Source organism: Ctenocephalides felis, unplaced genomic scaffold (genome assembly GCF_003426905.1).
Source record: "Ctenocephalides felis isolate EL2017-DRISC unplaced genomic scaffold, ASM342690v1 CF-g0.4_SCAFFOLD_03571, whole genome shotgun sequence".
NCBI classification, from domain to species: domain Eukaryota; kingdom Metazoa; phylum Arthropoda; class Insecta; order Siphonaptera; family Pulicidae; genus Ctenocephalides; species Ctenocephalides felis.
The window spans coordinates 9,340,210-9,365,380 of record NW_020539725.1 but is presented as its reverse complement, the minus strand read 5'-3'; the positions used below and the strand labels follow the sequence as shown (position 1 = coordinate 9,365,380).

At 28.9% G+C, this 25,171-nt stretch overlaps 2 protein-coding genes across 2 annotated transcripts in view; both read left to right on the top strand.

Annotated features, from left to right (window-relative positions):
• Window positions 1-5,969: 5,969 nt before the first annotated feature.
• LOC113385583 (putative sodium-coupled neutral amino acid transporter 11) lies at window positions 5,970-22,666 on the top strand (the record flags this gene model as incomplete). The annotated part of the gene is given in 10 exon segments (XM_026623433.1): window positions 5,970-6,057; window positions 13,156-13,250; window positions 14,361-14,475; window positions 15,065-15,320; window positions 18,226-18,296; window positions 18,365-18,526; window positions 19,424-19,536; window positions 21,350-21,541; window positions 22,401-22,434; window positions 22,437-22,666. Coding segments are annotated over 10 exon segments (1,356 nt in total), but the record flags the coding sequence as incomplete, so codon positions are not given.
• Window positions 22,667-22,725: 59 nt separating this feature from the next.
• LOC113385582 (putative sodium-coupled neutral amino acid transporter 11) overlaps window positions 22,726-25,171 on the top strand; it is a 75,048-nt gene continuing 72,602 nt past the window's right edge. The window contains exon 1 of the mRNA XM_026623432.1: window positions 22,726-22,770. Coding sequence (XP_026479217.1) covers window positions 22,726-22,770 — 45 coding nt within the window. The remainder of the gene's footprint in view (window positions 22,771-25,171) is intronic.

Here is a 25,171-nt window from a genome sequence, read left to right as displayed (position 1 = left end):
CTTAGAGGATCCTTTTGAGCAATTTCAGCAAATGTGCTTTAGATAGAATAAATAGATTCTATTTGCGTACATCCTTCAATTGAACTTTGCAAAATTATCATATTACTTTTGAATCGGGGAAAGCCAACTTGCGCATCAACCCTTGGCGGAAAATTTAATTCTATGGTGAATGGTTGGTAAATCATTAAACTAATTTTTAAAGCAGTTTTTAACAACATTTTTTCACAGATTCAATTTTTTTCAAAAATTTAAAATTTCTCAAAAATCTATTTTTTTCAAAGTTTAAAACAAATATTTAATCTTTTTAAAAAAATTAATTTTTGGTACGGGAAGTTTCAGCCATTTGCGTTAAGGCGCGATGCCATACACCCCACTAGATTACTATATGGTCAATAAGTTGATACTTTCATTCAATACTTGTTATACAATACATTACATCAACATACATTTTAATACGTCAATTCTTTCATTCTATACTTGTTATCTTGTTATACATATATTAGTATGTTGAGTTTATTTTCGAAAAAAAAAAATCACTTTGTATTTAATTAACTTTCCGAAAGAAAAGTATGTTTTTGTAAAAAAAATTCGGCCTTCAAGTACTACGCTTTCTCGAAGTTTCAAGTCATTCTGAATCGTTTGAGACCATAGTTGGAAAAAGTATGCATGTGTGATATTTCACATTTGAGACCAAAATTTGATGGAAGTTGGTTTTCGCCGAATTCAAACCGATTTAAAATATTTAAAAACCCTTTGAGGAAATTTAATAAGATCTCGCGTTGTTTAATTTTTTGCCGTAAAAGATCAGCCGAGCCATGTTTATTACATTAACATATAAGTGCAAAATTTTTCATTTACGTTTTAGCCAAAAATCCTGAAATGTTTTTAAAAATTCAAAATCTATGTGAAAGAAATCTGAAAAGAAAAAAGCTGATTTGTTTGAAAGTTAACATGTCGATAGAGTTCATGATCTAAACCAGTGATTACCAAAGTGGTCCATATGTAAGAGCCCAAGTAAGCAAAAAAAAAATTGCGGAATCAACGAAATAAAATTGGAGGTCACAGCAAACCATTTTAACATCTACATACTATCTATAATAAAAAAAATCATGTACATATAAAACATAAGTTCTATATTTATGAGTGGACCTAAAAACTAATAAACTATTATAGAATTTTATATAAGTTGATAAAAAAAAATCGGTCAAAGGGTCCGGGACACAAAAAAGTTCGAGAAGTTATTATCTAAAATTCTAAACGAACATTCTGATATATTATAGTTCTTAAAAAATGGTTAATTTATAGAAAGTTAGGCCTTACTTTTAGGCCATGGCTCGTGTTATGCACTGCAATTAATACAGTTTTCAGACATTATAAGTTTGATGGATATCAATTGGAAATCGCATTGATTAGTTTTTAATGAAAGCGAAAACTTCATTTTCAAAACAAACTGAAATGACATTTTTTTTGGTTAGGCTGCCTAAAGACAAAATGCAACTTACGCCTAGTGGTTTGATTTAATATCATACATAGAGACGGCGTTAATATTTTTCTGTGGTAATAAGAGTTTTGATTTATGTATTTCAAAAACAAATTATATTTTTATATCCTCTACTGATATGATACAAAATTTGTTAGAAAATTGAGGAAACATAAGAATATCTTATTTTTAACTTTATATGTTATTAACTGCTCAATTTTGATTACTTAATGACTATCTTTGCACTTTTTAACTCTGCCAAAAAATAAAAAAATGATGTATGTGAATGTATGTGCGGACACAATTTTTCGTCGACGATTTCGAAAACACGGATCAACCAATTTGAATGATTCAAGAAACATTCAATTCCTATTAATAAGGAAACATGCGGATTAATTTTTGGCGAAGACAGGTCTAGCCGTTCCGAAAATACGGGGCAAAAAGTGCCAAAAATGGTAATACAATTTTTGAGAGAACAGAGCGTCCAATTTGAATGTCAAAAAGCATTTTATTTGTATTGATGAAATGCAAAACTGGTGACATTTTTGGGAAGGCAGGTCTAGAAGTTTTTGAGTTCCAAAAAAAGTATAACAAAAATCTAAAATGAAAATTTGTATATATCTTTACGTTTCAAAACCTTCTGAACTTTTTGGCATACCTTAGAAAAAATGGATGTATGTGTGTCTGTGTGTGTGCGTGTATGTGTGTGTGTGCGGATACAAATTTTCGTCGACGATTTCGGGAACACGGATAAAGCGATTTGAATAATTCAAGAAAGATTCGATTCGTATTGATAAGGAAACGTGCTGATTAGGTTTTGGCGAAGGCAGGTCTAGCCGTTCCGAAGATATGGGGCAAAAATGCCCAAAACGGTAACTCAGTTTTTAAGAGAACGGAGCGTCCGATTTGAATAATTTTCCGAAACATTTTACTTGTATTAACAAGATGAACAACTGATCAAATTTTCATGAAGGGAAGTCAAGCGGTTTCGGAGATCTAGTAAAAAAAGTAAAAAAAAATGCCATTTGGCGGTTAAAAATGATCATTAGACATATGCATATGAAATTATCAGATCTTATTTCATAGAGATTTTATGGGTTCTGTATGGGTTCCGTACCAATGTCTATCCGTTTATCCGTCGTCTCTATGCAGTTAGAGCCGTACGATTTTTGTCAAAAATTTATAGTTTCTCAAAAATCTAATTTTTTCAGAGTATTTTTTTTCAAAAATGTTAATCTTTTTTAAAAGAAACTTTTTTTGGTACGGGAAGTTCCTGCAATTTGCCTTAAGGCACGATGCCATGCGCCCCACTAGTTTGCTTTTATTTTATATTAAATCATCATACTACGGATATCATTTCAATGTAAATTCTGTCCTTTGTACTCTTTTTTATTTAAATTGATGTTATTGTTCATTATTATTACTAGATGTTAAATTAATATTTATTACAGTTGTAATAAATATTGAAATTAAAAAAAATGATTATCTTTCCACTATTCTTCTCCAAAAAAATCATTTTTGTTGCTTTATCTATTTTAGTAATATTTTCTTGTGCTTATAAAATATTTACGTCGATGCAAAATGTGATAAGTATATTTCTATACATAATATTTTTTTTGGGTAGACTTTGTATGCGCAGGTGTTAAACTTCTTGTCGAGCTCGAGACTCGTAAGTTTCAAACTAACTTCCCACTGTGGCTCAATTTGCCGTCACGGAATAAACTGAAAGTTGTTATTTGAGCTAAGATAAGTTCTCGTCCTTGCGGCTGAGTTGGTTAGTCCCGGAAGTACAACACTCCGGAAAGGCAAATGAGAGAAGTTATTATGGAAATTATACACTACAATTATTTAATTATGATCAAACCGAGTAATGTACATAAGAGACGTTTATGCTCATATATACAAGAATACTTAATTGACTTAAACATTTTAATTCGTATATTTAACAATAACCTACTCTGAAACAGTAGCAATATCCACATTCATTTGATAAATAGATTTAAATATGTTTCCAAGTGAAAATAGCCCTTCACAGGCATTCCAGCACCCAATTAAATACTATATGATCACTATTAGATTATTTCTAATAAAAACTAGTACCAGTCGTTCATGATTGTGCCTTAAGGCAAATTGCAGAAACTCCCGTGCCAAAAACTAAATTTTTGAAAAAACTGAAAAAATAGATTTCTGAGAATTTTGAATTTTTTTAAAAAATTTGACTTTTGAAAAATTTGATTTTTTTTCAATGTTTTGATTTTTTTCAATGTTTTGATTTTTTTTTTGAAAATTCTGAACAAATAAAATGCTCATTTTTCTAAATTGTGCCAAAATGTTCAGAAACCTTTGAAACGTAAAGATATATAAAAAATTTCGATTTTTTTAATTACTATAACTCAAAAATCATATTTTAAATTTTCTAGGTTAAGCGTTAGGTTGCAGAAGATCTGATTGTTTTTATATATAAAATATTTATGAATATTTTTTGACGTTAGATATCATGGTCTTATAGAAAATACTAAAATATTACGTCCATACGACCAGTCGTTTAAGTCGTTCTAAAAATCCATCAAAGTTTGAAAAAATAAGTAGCGTTTTTAGACATTTGCTAAAACTAGACCTTTCATCGACTTTTTCTCAGAAACGGCTAAACTAATTTCAAACATTTGAAAGACATTCTATATTGGCGCTGGGTGGTCTTTCTGATATCGGCAAAGCCGTTTCTTTAGAAATAGCAGAAAAGTGCTAAAGTTTTCGGTCGCGTTTTAGCAGAAAATTTTGATCTAATTATGAAAATTTAAATACTATTTTCATATACATCATGACATTTATTTTACCACGCTTACCTAACTTAGGCATAACTTAGGCTTTCTAGATATAAAATGACGATTTTATAGACAATAACTCAATTGTTCTATTTTTATGATAATGGTTGATTATGCTATATATTTTAAGTTAAGAAGTTTCTTATTATTATTAATTAAACACACCAGTACCACATAATTTAATTTGCTACCCAGTTCTCTTACTTAAAAATGTAATTACGAGTATATCGTATGTATTAATCGAATAAAATCGAATTAAAATCTAATATACGAGATTGATACACGAGAAACATCAATTTTTAATGATGTCGTGTTGCCTGGGTAGTGGTATTATAATTATATGCCATTTAGTAAAATACGAAATATAAAATTGATAGAAGCTGAAAAACTATTGAAAAAGCCATTGAAATCGATTCTGAATAAATTTGCATATGCACACCTATCTATTCTAGTTGTGGGACCTGCAATGTAGGTATGGTCACGTAAAAGATTTCAATTTGTGTAAAATAGAAGACAAACAGGAAAATTTCATCATTTCCAAAAAAAATCCATTAATTAGACTATACTCAGTAAAGTATAGATTAGATACATCATTTGGATATTTTTAACCATTTTGCTTTTGTATCCATTAAATACTGACATATAGATCAATTATTCTTACATAAAAGTCAAATAATTATCACAAAAAATCAAAATTTAGTCATAACAGATCATATAATTCGAAATTCTGTTAAAAAATTAATATTTGTTTGTACTCACAATTTATCTATTTTGAAGACATTCAGTAATTGTTTACTTATGTTAAACAGGTGGCAGTTAAAAGGCAAACCTGAATTTGTTCTATCTTATTAGGACACATTTTTACCGTTTTTAGCAGTTTATATTTTTAGCATTTTATCAGTTTAAAATTTTTCACAGTTTATTCATCTAGAAATGTTATTTACGAATATGAATTCAAAACTTAAGTGATCTCAAGTAATAAAAATTTACCGCAACAAACAAAAAAAAATAGTTGCATTTTCACCATAGTTCTAGGTTTTACTTGAAAGCTCATAATTTCAAAACTACAAACGTAAGATATTTTATTACTAATTTTTTTTCATGTTGAGTTCTGGGGCATTCTCAGTTTTGTAAACAATTTTTAGTATGTAAAAAGAAACTTGACTTATGTTTACCACCAACTAGTAAATACGTTTGATTGTTGATACTTTTCAAATATTCAATGAAATTTTGTGCATAATCCAATAATAATAAACCTAAGTTGTCAGATTAGAATTAGTATTAAGTAAACAAAATGTAACTATATTATATATTTACAATAACAGATAAATTTAAGATCAATAATAGCGAAGGCTTTGATTTGATTAAAAAAAGCTATTATTTAAAAAAAAAAATCTAAATATGAATAGAATGCCTTTGGTTCTGAAATAAGTTTTTTTCTAGATGTAACCTAGAATAATTTAAAAAATTAGCATCACAGTAATCTTGAATATATCTAAATTAAAGATTTATCACAATAAGAACAAATCAATTGTAATATAAGCCTATTTTCTCAAACTTTTGAGCAAAATAAGCATAGTATTTTTTGAGTAAAAGAACGTTCTTAAAAGTTTTGAAATGCTTTATCTTAATTTTGATATACCTCATTTAAAATTTTTTTTTATTTATTGCAGGAAAATGAAGGACAACACAGTTCGACACTGCCTCAGGCTAGCTTCAATTTTATCAATTCCATAATCGGAAGTGGCGTTATAGGTAACAGTTCAATTTTAATGCCATCATCATGCTAATTATAATTTTATCTAATTACTCGAAATTACCTCATTAAATTTCATTAGCTTTATTTTTTCCAGTAATTATCAAATTAATTACTTAAAGAAGCTCTTGAATGCACGTGTACATGATTAAAAATGTTATTTAATTTTCTAATTAAGCTTGTGAAATAATTGAAATTAAAATATAATTTAGCGAAGCAGATGGTAATAAATTTGTGTAATTTAATGTAAGAAGATATTTTGTGTTAGACAACTTGCATAGAAAAAAAAGATCATGTAGAATGCAAATGAAAGATCACCAAATAAAAATTGTACCTACGACTTCCGTGAAATAATAAGTAAAAAGTATTTATATTATTATTTATTATTTTTTAAATTATAATTTACACAAAATTGAAAATTATGCACTTGAAGAGTTTTTTTTAGTAATGAGTTATAATGTGAATATCCATTCACTTTGGGTAGGAAAAACTGGGAATAGTTGTGCGACTTTTTTATCATCAATAAATTTGTTAATTTATCAGTTAGCTGGGAAAAAAATAAATTAAATGGTAATTTGAACATTTGTCTATGTGGAAATACAAAAATACTATATTTAAATACGATGGACTATACTTAAATAAGATTAGTCATACAAAAAAATGGCGAGTGTCTCAAGCGTCCACACCCCAGGCATAAAAATAGGTAGAAACACTAAAATAGTTTATAACGACTTTTATTGTCAAAAATATATAGCACAGTACAACATAATCATCTAAACAAAACTTGATGAATTTTATATAACTGTATATAACAAAACACAATTTTATAAACAAGAAATCTTTGTAAAATCTTTTGTTTTCTTGTATTGGATTTTCCTTCCCCTTTCTCTTTCATATTTTGTCTAAATTTCACTCAAAAAGGACAAGAATTACATGTCACATAAAGCAAAACTAATTGCTGCTTATTAGCTACTAATGTTCAAATTACAGCAAAATAACAAACAAAGTGGTCAATGTATATACAAGTAGCAGTTATTATTAAAAGAAATCGAACAAAGAAACTTTTTCTTGACTCTTTAAAAGCAATTTGGTCTTCAGATCATGTTAATGCAGGGCGCGGAAAATATCCAATAATGTAAACTTGTTCGAACAAATATACTTCATCTTTCTCCCTTACGACCCTATCCCAAAATCAGTATAGTTTAGCTGTTATGACGACTGTCACTACCGTAGCCTAGCACAAACGTACCCCATTTCCCCTTACTTTTATTACTGTACGTATCTTTAAACAATGTATTTCTTAAACTGAAATACTGAAGTAAATGTATCTATAAACAATGTTTTTCTAATATACAAATCAAATAACTGAAATCAGTTAGTTGGTACTTTTTTGTATTCTTTTTTTTCTAAAATTAGTGTTATGAGCCATTTTCAATAAGGTTCGTAAAGTACTTTTGGGATGTTATGATTTATTAATTACTCATATTTTGATAGAGAAAATAGTTGAATATTTGTATAATTATTGCGTCGTATTCTGAGTAAGTCTATATGTCTATTAATATTTTAACATCAAAATAATTTCTAGTAACTAAATACATAATTAAAACATAATTGAGGATTTATGTAGAATATTTTCTTCGTGAAAACAACATAAACATAAATTACAGAAATAATTATAATTTAAGTCAAAAGAATTCATTACTTTCGAACGAAAACTTTGCATAAAAAAGAGAAATAATAGAAAGTACAGAGTATAGAAATTAACGACAAAATAAATGATCAGACAAATGACATTAAATTTAATTTTAATTTTTGAACGATTTTTTAACTTCCCGAATATAGTAACGTGCCAAAAATCAAAAATCCGACTTGAATGATTTTAAAAACTTTTTGCTTGTGTGAGGAAAGACATTTTTGTTATTTAATTTTTTTTATTTATTATAAAAAGAAATTTTTGAATATGGACAAATAATTCAAATTTTAATTATAATTCTAGTTAAAGTTTTAAACATCACTTATATACTTTAAATAAATAATAAGAACATCGGCCATGTTCTGAGCCATGGTCCATGTTACATGGCAATTATTTTATATAATACTTAGAAATATTAGGCAATGTTCTTCACATTTCATTTGAGTCACTTCAATAAAATTTAGTTGATGCAGAATTTGATTAGTCGGTACTTTGTTGTTCCTCTTGTTTCCCATTACAAAAATACGTATTATCAGGAAGTCACTAGCTCTCGCTTAAATTATCGGGCCATTCGTATAATTGCGAATAACTTTTTCAAAATACTATAATATAGGTGAAATGTCACTTTGCCACATTTTATTGACGGAGCATAAAATTTATGACGGCACAGGTCAACAGATGTTGAATTCGATGTCACCTGCCCACGCCATCCATCGCTATATTCGGCGATGTATCATAGTCAATAACTTTAGCGATAGGGTTTCCTCGGAGTCATGAATCACTTTGACGATAACGCGGACAGAAAATTATAAAGGCGGCGTTACGTGCCGCTGACAGCTTAATTATTAGTTCTTGTTACCGAGACCACGGTAATGTTGCTCCACGACACGAGGGGTGGGCAACCATTTTCAAAGAGGTGATTGTTCTTTTGGGTTATTGACCTCGAAAGTTAAGGAACGAACATCCACAATTTATTTTGGAACAGCTGTGGCCTAAAGATATACGTTTTTCAGTTATTTCTATCTAGTCTGTTACGAGCTGTTTAAAAATACTATTTTCGAGTAAAAACTACAAAAAGTCGAATTTTGTGTAAAAAATAAATAGATAAATAATTAACTTTCCGTGGGCGAGTTATAGTAATGTAAACTAGCTGTAAGTGGAATTCTGTCTTAAGGCAATTAGGGCATCGTGCCTTAAGGCAAATTGCTGGAACTTCCCGTACCAAAAATTATTATTTTTTTTAAAAACGATTAACATTTTTGAAAAAAATTTACTTCGAAAAAATAAGATTTTTGAGAAACTATAAATTGGACAAAAAATTACTTTTTTTGAAAAAAAAAAATTTTTTTTTTAAATTTTTTTTTTAAAAAAAATTTTTTTTTATTTTTTTTTTTTTGAAAAAAAATGTTTTCTTTATTTTGACATATTTTGGAAGATCTGAACTTGTTTTTCAAAGCAATCGTACTGCTTTAACTGCATAGAGACAAAATATAAAGCGCGTAAGCGCGGCGTCGCTGTCTAACGGGTAAACATTGGTACGGAACCCATAGAAAAATAAACAAAATTTAAACTTATTGTTAAAATCTCTATAAAATATCTGAAAATTTGATGTGCATATGTCTAATGATCATTTTTGACCGCCAAATGGCATTTTTTTTTACTTTTTTCGTTAGATCTCCGAAACCGCTAGACCTGCCTTTATGAAAATTTGATCAATTCTTTATCTTGTCAATACAAGTAAAATGTTTTTTGAATTATTAAAATCGGACGCTCCGTTCTCTTAAAACCTGACTTACCGTTTTCGGCACTTTTTGCCCCGTATCTCCGGAACGGCTAGACCTGCCTTCGCCAAAAACTAATCAGCACGTCTCCTTATCAATACGAATCGAATGTTTTTTGATTTATTCAAATCGGTTGATCCGTGTTCCCGAAATCGTCGACGAAAATTTGTATCCGCACATACATACACACACATACATACATACATACACACACACACACACACATACACACACACACACACACACACACATACATCCATTTTTTCTAAGGTATGCCAAAATGTTCAGAAACCTCTGAAACGTAAAGATATATAAAAATTTTCATTTTCGATTTTTTTGCGATTACTATAACTTACCCTACGGGAAGTTAAAAATAATGCCATTTGGCGGTCAACAATGAACATTAGACATATGTATATCGTATTTTGAGATAATTTATATAGATTATAATAGTAAGTATAAATTTTGTGTACATTTATATGGGTTCCGTACCATTGTTTAGACATTAGACGACTACGCGGCGCTTACGCGCTTTGATATTTCGACTCCAAATCAGCTATGCAGCGTGATTGTTAAAATAATGTTTCAAAATTTTCAAAAAAAAATCAAAATATAGAAAAATCATTTTTCAAGAAAGTCAATTTTTCTTTTGAAAATTTCAGAACTTCTCAAAAATCTAATTTTTTCAAAGTTTTGCAAAGTTAATAATTTAGTTTTTAGTTTTCCAGCAGTTTGCCTTAGGGCACGATGCCATGCACCACTAGTTATTTTTTATGTGCGCTCTTAAATAATGTTATATATGCGGTCATTCTTTTATAAAATGCACGAATTTTGGGAGAAAAAAAGTCACATTTTAGAATTTGATTTTATTTACAGATATCATACATAAAATCATTTGACAAGTAGTTCATGATTTTGTTGAAAAAAAATTGTTTACGTAATTATCTACTATTGAAATATGGATGATTTGCTCAATTTCTGTGAACATCCTGTGCCTATCTCCAGTTGTGCTCATCGGATCGGAATTATTATTTTATTATACTCATATTGAAGTCAAGTAACATTAAAATAATGTTAAAAAAAATATGTTTTTCCAATTTTCTTAACAATAACAACCTCTAAATGTTCACTAAGGTTTTACCTACCGTTCCCAAAACTTGAATTGATTAAAAAAAACATATTTTTTTCTTTTTTTTCTCTGCTACAAAATTATTTTTACAATTTTGTTGGAAATTCTGTTACATCGAAAGAAGTCGGAAAGTCGCCCTTTGCATGTGTCCTTCACAAAGACTTGTGGGGCTTATAGACTACTCATTTGTCACTTTCGAATGCCCATCTTATTGTTCTTTGTTGAAAAATAGTTTATAATTTTGTTTATGGGGACAAATAAATATATATAGTCGAAAAAAAAAATTAAATAATAAACAAGAAATACGAGCAAATTTAAAATACCGATGTTAGTAATAGTAATGGAAACAAAGAAGCGTTTAGTTGCCTTAAACTACTCTTGTCTAATAATATTTTTTTAATTTGGTTAAAATAATGAACTAACTTCGATTGATAAGAATAAATTATTTTATAGAATTAACCCTTTTAAGTGAAACGTAAGAATAAATTTTAGTATGTAATAATAATTTGCAAATCAACTAGGTTGATCACATAGCTTATCCCACACAACACAACTACTTCTACTGCCTAGTTATTTCCTAGAAAGATTACCATCTAAGACCATTCTAAGCCGAAATGTTTGAACAATACCCGAGAGAAATCAAAGTCCATAATATCATGTTGCTTTGCAAGACCAAGTTTGCCAAATATAATAAGTCATCATACCAAGGACAGAAATAGCTCCCAGCTAATTTCTATTATCAATAGACGTCGAGGATCGAAATTTGTATTTTTATATTGAAGCTGGAGAACTAAGCAAGGCACGTGTTTTTGTGAAAATAATATTTGGTCAAATTTTGACCAGCAACTTTTGTAATCAACAAAATGTAAATATTCGCTGATATTAATAAATGTAGATTATTGTAAGTAATAATCTAGTGGTGCATTTAAAAATTTATTTTGATAATAACATTTTTGCTGTCAATAAAGATTAATCAGTGCGATTTCCAATTGATATCTTTTAAATATACATACTCATAATAATTGTAATCGTATAAATTAAAATCATTTTTTTAATATATTTCATTTCATGCATTACGGGTTTTGAAAATGTATCATTTTTAAGAGTAGATGTCAACTGTAATCAGTACGAAACACCACAGATCCTGCATATGCTTCGGCATAGATTCTGATTAGAATCGCATAATAATGATTTTATACAATTCAACCACCTATCGTAGGCCTATAATATTTTAGTATGTTATTTCAGTCTACAAAATATATCATCATACAAAGTATGATGCCACTAGCACTTCTCTGCTAATTACAAAAAAAACGACTTGGCCGATTGTGGCGCAAAACTGATAACGCTAGTCTCTTTATATATTTAAAATCGGCCCAGCTGTTTTTAAGAAATTTACGACGAAAAATCAAAAATACACACACATATACGGACACATGCGCACACATACTTCTTCGACATTTGGTCTCATTCGATTCAGAATGACTTGAAACGTCTAGAAAATATAATTATCCAGTCAAAAAACATAAAATTAGCAAATCGGATTTTCTAGCAAAAACATTAACTTTTAAGAGAAGTTACTACAATAACATTACTGTTAACTTTTTTGGCTTTTCAGAGTTTTTATTCATTTTCAAGTATTAGTGGAAATCGTGTAGTTTAATTATTGAACAGTAATTAATTTACCACAAAAAGTGAATAAAATTAGAGTTTATCTTCGTGATATATATTCATATTCATATATACATGGTATTACTCTCCATTTTCTTGTTAACTTTTCGTAGAGTAAGTTATTGTAATCGTCCAAAAATCGGAATTGAAAATTTTTGCATTTATTCACGTTTTGAAGGTTTCTGAACATTTTGGCATACCTAAGAAAAAATGGATGTGTGTGTGTATTTATGTATGAATACTTTTCGTCTACGTTTTTGGGCGCAACCGATTTGAATGGTTCAGAAAACATTCGATTTCTATTGATATAGGGGTGTGCTGATGAGTTTTTGGCAAAGGTAGGTGCAGCCGTTTCGGAGATATAGAGCAAAGAGTGCAGAAAATAAAAATTGAGTTTTTGAGAAAACGAAGCGTCCGATTTGAATTATCCAAAAAACATTCAATTCGTAATGACGAGAAGAAGTGGTGATTAGTTTTTGGCAATGGCAGATCCAACCTTTTCGGAGATACCGAGCTAACTGCGCAAAAAGATGTTAATTTTGAGAGAACTAAGCATCCGAAAAACTTTCTGTTTGTGTTGACGAAACGAATGCTTTTGGGAAGAAAATTTTAATTTCGAAAATAATTCGAATTTTTATTTTAATTCTAGCTAAAGTTCTAAAGCTCACTTTTAATTAGCGTCAGACACATTACTGGCATGGTGATTAACTTGTTAAAAATTATATTTAGAAATTGACAACTAATATTATTAATGTTTTTATTATTGCTAACTGAATTGGATATTAATATTAAATTAATTAATTCATTTATTTTACCATTACAGGAATACCATATGCATTGCATCAAGCGGGCTTCGGCTTGGGTTTATTTCTGTTGATCTTCGTGGCGTTCGTTACGGATTATTCGTTAATATTAATGGTATGTAAATATTCGGTGTAAAATATTCGGAAAACTTTTTTCTTGTAATTATTCATAACCGTTCATTCTTTTTTATGAGAGAAAAAATGCAAAAAATATTCTGGAAAATAAATATCTTTGCCGGAATCATACAAAGATGTTTGTATTATGATATATTGAATTGTGTTGATTATTTTATGACAATTTAAGCATATCTAAATCAATTGAACAATCAATACTGTTCAGTGTTACAAATATATGCAACTAAATAATTTTAACTCTTCGAATAAAGTTTTCTGATCTAATGATAGATATATAGAAGACACCTATGTATTGTCTGCATTTTGTTACATAAGCTAAAATGATAAAAATTAATTTTACATAAAGATATTAACCAAGTTAACTGATTGACAAATATACTAGGCATGAAAAAGCGGCAAAATTTTGTATATTGACGATATTTTGTCAATGTACATGTGTATATTCGTCATTCGTACTAAACAGCAACAATTTGCTATTTAAATTGAATTTTTTGAAAAATATTCTGAAATGTCACGTTGTTTGAATTAAGCGGCATTTTACTGCGCTGTTCATTAAAAACTATTTTTAATTTCTTTCATTTCCATGTATATTTAATTGAATTTAATCCGTTTTTAGATTAATACGCAGGAAATATATGCTTATGTTACTTAAGAAGTAAATGTAATAATAAAATTAAAAAAATGAAGAATTAAAGAATTCGGAAATATATTTTTTCATTGATAATCCAAATTGAATATAACCATAAAAATATGGCACTTAATCACATTTGGTTAAGATTTATTATCTTAAGAGGATTTTCTAGTGTAGAAATTCAAAAAAATCGTTTTTTCCTTCTGTTTCATATTTTCAAAGTGTAACGTTCAAAGTCTTCTTATGTTTCTTTCCTTTTGCACGTTTTTTCTCAAAACCGTGTATTTCAATTCGATATTCACAATTTCTAGAGTTCTACTTAATCGATTTATTTGAAAATTTCAGACAACCTTCTTTATAGACTCTTCTCTCGTATATATTTGACTAAATTATAACTAAAACCTTTAAGAAAGCAGTTTTCATTATCTGAATCGAAAATATATGATATTTTATTTGCAGGTTAGATGCGGGCATCTTTGTGGGAGATTCAGTTATTCCGGTGTTATGGAATGCGCTTATGGAAGACCAGGATATTATTTTCTCAGTTTACTTCAATTTGTGTATCCATTCATAGGTATATAATATAACATTTTATCATTTGAATCATTAATATATAAACAAGACACAATCGATTATGCAATCATGTCTTGAACTCAATGGCAATAAAAAAAAAGTCTATGAAAAAATATGATTTGTTGCATGTTGGAAGAAGTGATATATTGATCCTTTTGATTTTTAAAGATTCATAGTAGTAATTGTTTGTCTGAATGTCAATGACAAACAATTATCACTATGAATGCTCAAAAGCCATAAAACACTAAATAACATAAACACCTGACGGTAACTCAAACAAATGTTCTCTTGATTGTAAAGTCTAACCAAACCAAATTATAAATTAGAACCAAACGAGTACTTTTGGATTGTTCGTGAAAACTATTTAGTAGAATCAATTCACCTTATTCACATACAAACATTGCTCTATTAGCATTCAAAACATTTAACGATCACCTATGCAGCTAAAGTGTGAAGCCAATTAAACATAATTATGTTAGCAAAAACATGATTTCCGAACATCATTAAATTTTGTTACGAGAATGAAATTGCCATCTATCTTATTAATAAACTCACCTTGAATCAGTCTACAATCCCTGTATTATTTTCAGCAATGGTATCGTACAACGTAGCAGTCGGTGACACTTTGACCAAAGTCCTGATACGTTTGCTGTCTCTGGATGAGGACTCATTGCTGGCTGATAGACATTTCATAGTCCTGGTGTGCACCGTGTCCATAGTAACGCCTCTCTGTTTGTACCGGGATGTTGCAAGATTAGCTCGAGTATCCTTCGCCAGTTTAGCATGTGTCGCCTTCATCCTGGTCACTGTCATTTACAAGATGGTATCTGGAGAATATGATATTGTGTAAGTAAATTTTATACTACGCAAATATATAGAAATCGTCTTAATTTTGATTTTGATTACTTTTGACTATGAAAAATTTATTTGAAAACACTATATTGAGGATTAGTTGTTTGTAATTTAATCTTCACATTTTGTATATATATAAGTCAGTTCATCATTTTGTCATGTATTATCATCATAATACGGATATCATTTTTTTGGAAAAACTATTATTTATTTTGTACTCTATTTTATTTATATTTATGTTATTATTCACTTATGTTACTAGATGTTATATTATTTAGGAGTTGTAACAGATATTGTAATTTAAAAAAAAGTGCGCGTAACGTTCACATGCGAATGAAGTAAAACTTATTTGCTACTGTACAAGATGGCATTTAAGTAAAAATAAATACATCTTATAGCAATTTTGAATAATGCTTATTAGTAGTATGGTAACATAAATATAATGCACATATTTATTAGTGTCAGCCATTATACACATTTATATAATGATACATTATAAATCATATATTTATAATAGCATTACAAATATGTATAATATTTAAAAACAATAATGTAATTAAAGTCATACTTCAAATATGACATGATCGGTTTGTCATTGCAAGTAGCATTTAGAAATAAACCTTTTCGCAACTTCACTCATCGTGTAATTGTGTGAAAAACGTCATGTAATTAAAATTATCATACATATATTGACTGCTTGTATTTGTTTTTACTTTTTCGCTGGCGGTATAATCTCATTCTTTGAACAGCTGTAATTTCTGTCTTGCCTAAAAATTATTTTTCTTTTTAATAACTTCAAAGATTTATAGAAACTACGAATAATATAGAAATCATTTCTAATCAATAAACTTACGTTTAGTACTCGGCACAGATGTTAATTTGTTTTATTATTTTCAAGGAACAGGGTAAAAGATTCATCTGATTCAGGCATTTTTCATTGAAACAAGATTTGTACTACGATGTAACTTTAAAATGTTTATTTATCTATGCAGATTTTCTTGTTGATATCGGTACGCATACAACGTTGATGCCAGTACACATACAATGACAGATCTCTATTCACATATGCGACGACTAATCATAATCGACCCGAATCGAATTGTATAGAAATTATATCATCGAGAGCGAATGACGAATCAATGGCATTCGACTCTTATTCTATCTTATCTGCCGTGACGCACTTCCGTTTGCATTTGTACGTATTTACATCCTAGTCGCGCCTAAAGAAGTTTTACTTCAAAAATGTCATGTTTATCATATGAAATAAAACTTCAGAAAGTTTACTGCAAAAAGTAGATAAAAAAAACGAGTGGATTATTAAACTGATACAATTTAATATTTATTCTGTTGGCCAATTTGTTTTGAGATGTTTCACTATAAAATCAATAAGGAAAGTTAATGATTCATAAGAATGATATTCAATCTTAAGGGGGTATTCTACTGTAGAAGCATGAATTTTGCCCGGTTTTTGAAGCGCTGTATAAAGAAAACAAATAATATTTTTACTATCGATTTTTTTATCATTTGTTTATTGATATTTTATTATTACATAAAAAAATTATTAAAGAAAAAAAATTAGAATTCACAAAGTTATGAGCAGTCGAAGTGGGGGCTCAAAAAAAAAGAGGGTGTCCTGGCGTGCATGATTCCAACCCTCCTAGTGATCCGAAACATAAAAAATAGATGGATTCTTAATTATTATAGATGCCGCTATCGTATGAACCTTGGATAAGTTAAAAAAACCTTTTTTTGTTTGAATGGCGGCAGTTTGAAAAAAAAAATTTTTGTTTCATGTTTTTTTTTAACAATTCCGAATTTTTTAAAAATACTAAATGAAAAGTTATAGTTTTGGGAAAGGTCCATGCGATAAAGCGATGTATATAGAAGATCCTCTCTAAATTTGAAGTAAATCGGTTAATTAGAACTCGAGATATCCTTACCGCCAGCTCGAAAAAAGTAGTTCCGAGAAAAACGCGTTCAAAGTTTTGAGACTCGGTCGGACCCGAACCGAGGCCAAGTCACTAAAACGGATATAACTCAGGAAATAATAGTAATTTTGTAAAATCCTTTTAATGACATATTTTTGAATAACTAAACTTTGAAAATATGAAAAAAAATTTTTTTCGATTTTTTCAAAATTCTACAGTAGAATACCCCCTTAAGGAAATATTTATAGCATCTGTCCTTGATGACATCGTTTGCAAATGGAATGTCCAGATTATTATGAATTATCATAGTTACATAGTTGGAAATATACCAAAGAGCATCAGTAATGGTTCTAAGCGTTTTTATTTGAAGTTTCTGCATAAGTATGTTAGACTTACTGACACATCCCCAAAGTTTATATAGTTCCTTATGACCATATGGATTTAAGTATAGTTTTATACAGAAGTATTTTATTGTCGAGAAATAGTTTATATATATATATATATATATATATATATATATTAGGGTGGCCCTTAACAAGGACATTTTCGAATTTCTTTGTTCCCAAGGGCGCAACCGCTTCCAAATCAATAAAAAATGATTCCCTAATAGTATTAGCTCGTTATATAAACATTTAGATAAAGCGCACAATAATTAAAAGTTTAATATATTTGTTACTAACATGTGTTATTAAGTAAATTCGTGCACCATCTGTGCGCCACTCAAATATTATGATACATAAGAATATTTATAAACCACTTAACCTCTAATTAAATCCATTTGGGCTATTCTATAATATCTATTCATCATGGAATCAAGATAATAATTTGAGTCTCAACATCACCAATTAAATAAATATTTTGCTGCAAAATTAATTTTGTCATGTAGGTATATATAATAAATATGTATAATTGTATATATATACACATATATATGTGTTGTATATTTTTCTTCTAAAGTATTTTTTCTTCAGGCCACATGGCAAAGATTCCTGGAGTTTTGCCAACTCCGACATTGTCCCAGCAATTGGAATTATGGCATTTGGTAGGTATAAAATATTTTCTTATTAGTTATTTGTCTATTAATTAATACAATTTAATGTAATCCTATAGCATTCATGTGTCATCATAACACTTTCTTGGTTTATGGAAGTATTGCTGGAGCAACTCAAAGCCGTTGGGACAAAGTGACCCACAGTTCCGTGTTCTGCGCCCTTGTGGTGGCAGCTTTGTTCGGAGTAGCAGGATATGCAACTTTTACTTCGCATTCGCAAGGTTTCAAATAAAATTACTTAATTTCTCAATCAAATGATAAATGTATAAATGTATACTTCAAAGTTCAATTAAATGTAACCTTTGTATAATGTGAGTTTGTGACTTTGCTAATTATTGCAATTACAAAAATATTTCTCCAGGTATTACAATTTTCTGAATATTTTGACTTGCTCATATCAGAGAATAACAAGATATACGACTTAGAATAACAACAATATTATCAGAATAACAAGATATACTCGTAAGTCTCATACTTACTTAAATTCGACATTCTTATCTTATAAACGTTCGGATCTATTGTACAACCCTATAATCCATTTAAATTGAAGAAACGTTTGCCTAAGCATAATGTTTCAAATGCTTCAAAAATCCAAATGATTCTATAAATTAAAATGTTTTTGGTATGGCTTGCGTGCTTTTGCCAAAGGCCAGTTGATTCTGTGCATTCAAAAAAGGAAAACGAATTTCTTGCCTTTCTTGCCATTCTTGCCAAAACCTGACAGATTTATTGATACATGAATGAATACTACATAATACATATTTATAAGCATATCAATTTTTCTATTAAAATTTTAAAAATCAACGATAACATATCAACGATAATAAGACAAAATTATACATTATAGACAACATTTTTTATTTAATATTACGGACTTGCTTGTTTTTCATATGAGAGCAAAACTTTGTTTTTAATTTGCTATATCAATCATCATTTCAATTACGACGCCGAGATGTTAACAAACTTCATACCCAAACAAGTATAAAGTATTTTATGAAATTTTAATATGTAAATATCCTTAAAATTATTTTAGGTCTCGATCATTAATTACCGCTTCTTAAAGTTTCATATAGACTCATTAATATTCCAAAAGTTAAAATCAATATTTGTTTTTACAGGTGATCTTCTGGAGAACTATTGTTGGGATGACGATTTGATAAACTTTTCCAGAATTTTATTCTCGATATCAATCCTTCTAACTTTTCCGATTGAATGCTTCGTCACAAGAGAGGTAAAGTAAAAGACAAATAATATTATATTAATAAATAAATGGTTGTCTGCCCGAAGACAGGTTCATGGTATGAGAGCAACACAAATTGATGATTTCCTTTCCCTCTATTGTTTATTCAAATTACCACTTTTCACTTTTAATACACTTTTATGCATTTTCCTTTCCAAACTTTTGCTTTCATGCTTCCTGGTACTGTGCTTCGGCTTTCAATTCCCTGTTTTTTCTCTTCTCGCGTAAGTCGTCAATAATCTACATTCTTCTTTATCCCAGTTCTTTCGCTCCTATTTTACATTCGACTACGTGGTGCAGGAGCCTCTTTTTTTGCAGAATTGGTCCGATCCAGTTTCCTATCTTTTTCAAGATTGTGCCAACATCCTCAGCACTCTTTAACTGTTATTTTAAAATCCTCAGCAACTCTCCGCTAATTTTTATCGGTCTTTCTTAGAGTTCACGTCTCTGACCCGTAAAGAGCTAAGCTTCAGACATAAAACTTCATTAGCCTTTTCAAAAAAAATTAAGACTCAGATGGCTCATCAGTGGCGTTCTATTTTTGCGCTTGTGATCCTTGCTCTGATCTCTCTCGTACAGTATCCATCTCTGTTTAGGAAGATTCTCGAGAATTTGTAGTTATCATGTTTTATAGTTTTGGTCTTTGATATCACCACGAGGTCATCTACGTACATCATTGTGGTGATTCTTCTCCCTCCAATTGATTCCTCCAAAATCTTTGCCGTATATATGTGTATGAGTGTGTATATATAGCAGCATTTTCATCATATTTTTTTTGTACTACACAAGAAGTAGAATTACTATTCAAAGATGTATCGAATACATGATCGAATACGATTTTTATTTTTTAGCAGCGATTAAAACTACATATTCTACTATTCTGCGAGCTATGTTTGCTATCCGTTCTATCCTAGAACTTTTCTTTGGATAACCAGCGGTGAACCACTCTTTATCTTTATGTGTAGACTATAAACATTATAGATATATATATATATATATATCTAATAATGTTGGCATAAATGTATTGCAGCAATGCCCACAAAAGTCTAAAATCACTAGAGATTATATTTGAGATCTATAACCTCTAGTATAAATTTTATATCATACTGCTTGACATCAAGCTGGACGAGGTTGGGATCGAATTGACTACTCTGTGCTAGTATACGTTTTTAACCATTACACCACGAAGGGCTGAAGATTAAACCGTTGATTATGCTTCTTTCGCCATCAATAAAAAATACGTTTTTTTTTTTTTAAATTATGTTTCGTATATATCCAATGTATAACAGATAATTTTAATAAAAAAAATGTATGACTATAATTAAAATTAAAATATTGGTCAGTAACTTAGTCACATAAAAACATAAAATATTTGTATTTAAGTAATCTTTCTATTCTAATTAAATAATTCCCTGCCAATAGGAATCTTAACTTTAATGTATAACATAGGACAGGTCATTTTAAGTGAAAGCATTTGTCTCTGATAAAAAATATATATGAAAAAATATGGTTATTTTTTATTTATTTAAAATAGTTGAAACATGTCTTCTTAAATAAAAATAAATTGAAATCATTATAAAATAATGTTTTTTTCATATATATTTTCAGAAACAAATGCTTCCACCTAAAATGGTTTACCCTATACAATTGATAGGTAATACTATATAAATATGATAGTTTAGAAAAAAGTCTCCATAATAAATAATGTCAATTAACAGTCATTCTAATATACTATTGATTCAAATAATTAATCTAATCTTTAATGTGTTCAATATCTAAAAATATGTAATCTCTAATGCGCCAGGTGTTGCATAGTGTAATTGGTGGAAACGTAATTGCTGGATCGACACCGTTGCCAGCAATCGGGGGCCAAAACTCATCGGAAGACAACGATTCAGACAATTGGGGCCACAAAGGACTAACATTAGGAATTATTGCAGCTGCTTGTTTGATATCGACTGCAACAGATTGTTTGGGACCCGTCCTTGAGTTAAATGTAAGATAAGTGATTATGCATAAAAAAATTATTTGCAACAATCTCGTATGATATGCACCAAGTGTAAAAATAACTTATATTTTCTCATCAAAATGCTAAATTAAAAATAAGAAGATTAGAAGAGGTAATTGATTCTGAATTGTTAAAATAATGACGGAAAAAGCGAAGTAAAATCTTTAAAATGCTTTATAACAATAAAAGAAATAAAGAATGCTCCCTGGGTCAAATGGGTCTCGGCGTCATACGAGTGGAAATAGTTAATAATAGCAAAAAAATTATAAATACTATATTGATTAAAATTAATTAGGTTAAAAAAGTCATGGAGTAAAATACAGCAAAAAGTATAAAACATGCATTTTCAATTTAAAGATCAAAACGGGTCATTTCACCCGGACATATGGTATATAATTAGCGTTCTTCTCGAAAGAACCAAGCAAAAAATCCTGAACCGAATTTGAAAATATCAAAACCATTCAAATAGCATTAGAAGGGATCATGCTTACTAGTTTTTGGAAAAAATCGTTTTTTTTGTAATTAATTGTTGAATTTTTACGACCTTGATGAAACTTTTTATGGTAATAGAGCTAATGGTAAAAATACGGGTACAATAAGCCTACAAGAAAATTTTCGATTATAAATTTTCATTGAAGTTTAATTTAATATATTTAATATAATAATAATTTTAGTCGAAAATGCGAAATAAGTTTCTACTTAACGATTACCATAGAAAACATACATGTGATGACATATATACATTAATATTAAAATAATGGTGTCCCAGTAAAACCCAATATTTAAACAAAAATAAATAGTTAAAAAATCTATAAAATAAGGCAGACCTATTGATTTTTCATTTCAGGGAGTACTGGCTGCCGTACCATTGGCCTACATTCTTCTGGTTTAGCGTATCTTCGCCTGGAGCAAGGCGGAATATTCGCCAGGCACAAATTGCCGGCCCTAGGGCTCGCCTTGTTCGGCCTATTTGTGGCCCTACTTGGTCTAGCCTTTTTATTTGTTAACTTTGACACTGTTGATACTTGCACGCACGGTAAAGTTATGAAATACTGCCTGCACAATGAAACTTTGAGCACAACAATGACAACCATCATCAAAGGGAGGCCATAGGAACATAAGACGCCCATATCAAAATTTGTGCCAGATTAATAAATTATAAATTTTGAATTATGTTATCATCAAGCATATTATTAGATTATGAAGATTTGAAAGCGGTAAATTAATTTTGTAAATTGTATCAAATATCCCTCCTCCCAAATTGTAAATGTGGCTTTTCAATAGCCTTGTTTCTATTTATCTCTGAATTATGAAACTAAAAACTAAATATATATTTCATTTTATAAAATAAGAGCTGTTAGTCTCTAAACTTATGTCATTTTGATAAGGCGAGCATATTCATAAAAATTCATTCCTTATGAACAATAAAATTGTACAAGTTACAATTTAAACATTTTAAATTAATAATTTCAAATAAATAAGATTCGATCCAAGACAACTATATAAATTGGCTCAATTTAAAAGGACTAAGCACTCAAAAAAATAGATCTTTAATTTTTAACTTGTAAAAAGGTAATATAAGGGCCAATTTCATATGTTTTACTACCACTTTCCACTTTCCAACACATCATTAATATATGAGGCAAGTCAAATTTTACATGCTATAAAAAATAGTTCTGAATGAAGGAATTATTTATTATTCTATTAATTTACATCAAACTATCAGAATAATGTAAGTTTGGGGTTCCTAACCAGTGGCCTGTCGGTTCTTACTAACAATAAGGCCTAGGCTATAATAAATGTTAGCAAATATTATTACTTTATAATATTAAAAGTTATAATTTATATTGTATTTTGATTTATAAAAAAATTTCGCGTTTGAATAAAATGTCTTAAGGTTTAACAACGAAATCTGTAAACAACGCATTAATTACCTATCTTCCTATTTGGGTTCCTCGGTTTTTTAAACCGGTTTCGAAAACCGGGCTTTAAGAAAATTGGAATGGAATTCGAAAACCGTTTTTTTGGTGTAGAAAATACCAGTTGTCAATGTATCAATTGCACTTAAAAAATGAGATTGATAAAAACACTGTTGCCGGTCGATAACCCTTATATATAAAAATTGTACATAAACAACAAATAATTGTTTTTAAAGGGTAACTGATTTTCCTGATCTTTTTTTTTGTTCTATTATATTGCGTAAAAATTTCTTACTAATGAAATTGAACAGTAAACAATTTTAGTTAAAACTGCTTTTAATCACCATAAATTTTTTGTTGCATTTTTTTGTTCGAATTGTTCGAGCAAATAGTGTTTTTATTAAAAACTCGAAACTGGTCATAACCGTTTTTTTTGGAAAAATAGTATCGAAAACCGGTTTTCTAACATGTCGGTTTTTGTATAAACCCTACTTTCAAATTTATTTTTATTTTAACCCTACTTCAAATTAATAATTGAGAAAACTAAGAAGATATATAACACATATATTGAAATCTTTGCACAACAGAGCATTCAAGTGATCAGATATTGTTTCTATTTATTTTAAATAGACTGAGAATTTGAAAATTTTTCATTTTTATGAATTTCATTTTCATATTATTATATTTAAAGCATAAAAAATTCAATATCCCCTCGTACATTGATCTTTTAACAATTTGTTCATCATTATGATTATTTTCATTGCGAAAGCAGATATTTGTGTTGGATTATGAAACAGAAAACCATTGCACGTTTTACAATTTTTTTACAATTTTTTACAATGTTTCTAATTTATAATGAAGTCAAATGAATACTCTACACAATATGATACAAATTGATAATTTGGATAATTATACACTGATAATAATATTTTTGTTATTAAGCTCTAATGAATGCGTTGTTGACCGATTTCGTTGATTTCAAAGATTAATAAAAAAAATTCATGGATCTCTTTCTTAGATATTGTTGCTCTTCAAGCGTAAAACAGCGTATTGTTTTATAATTAGAAACATAATGCATATTATCGTCAATATATAGTTTCCCATAAAAATGAGAAATTTTATTATTAGCTAATAATAAAATTTCTAGAAAAAATCTAGATTTTATGTTTATTTATGAAACCATCAAGCCTAACTGAATATTCGAAATCAAATAGGGTACAAGGCATATCTGAAATAGATATTTTCTTAAAATAATGACTTTGGAGTTCAATCTACTTACAAATAGATTTAATTAAAACAAACAATCGCTAATGTATAAAAGAAATTTTAAATTCGTAACTGTAAGTATGTAAGAACATATTATAATAAACTATATAGGTTATGCTACTCGCTTATTGGAACGACAACTGCTCTACATAATAAAATAAAATTGAGAAGATTTGTATTTTAGGTATTTAATTTAATTTATGGAATTTAATCACATGATAAATATTCTTGAAATTTATTTATTAAAATTAAAATATTATTTTAGGCATACCACATAGTTACTATCATTTATACTTGTTTATCCGTAGTTACTATTCAACTTATCACAAGATCTTCATAAGTTATAACGATACTCAGTAAACCACAAAAGTTAAAACTACGTAACATTGCTGAAACGTTGTTACGTAGTTCTTGGTTACTTTAATAAAACGTG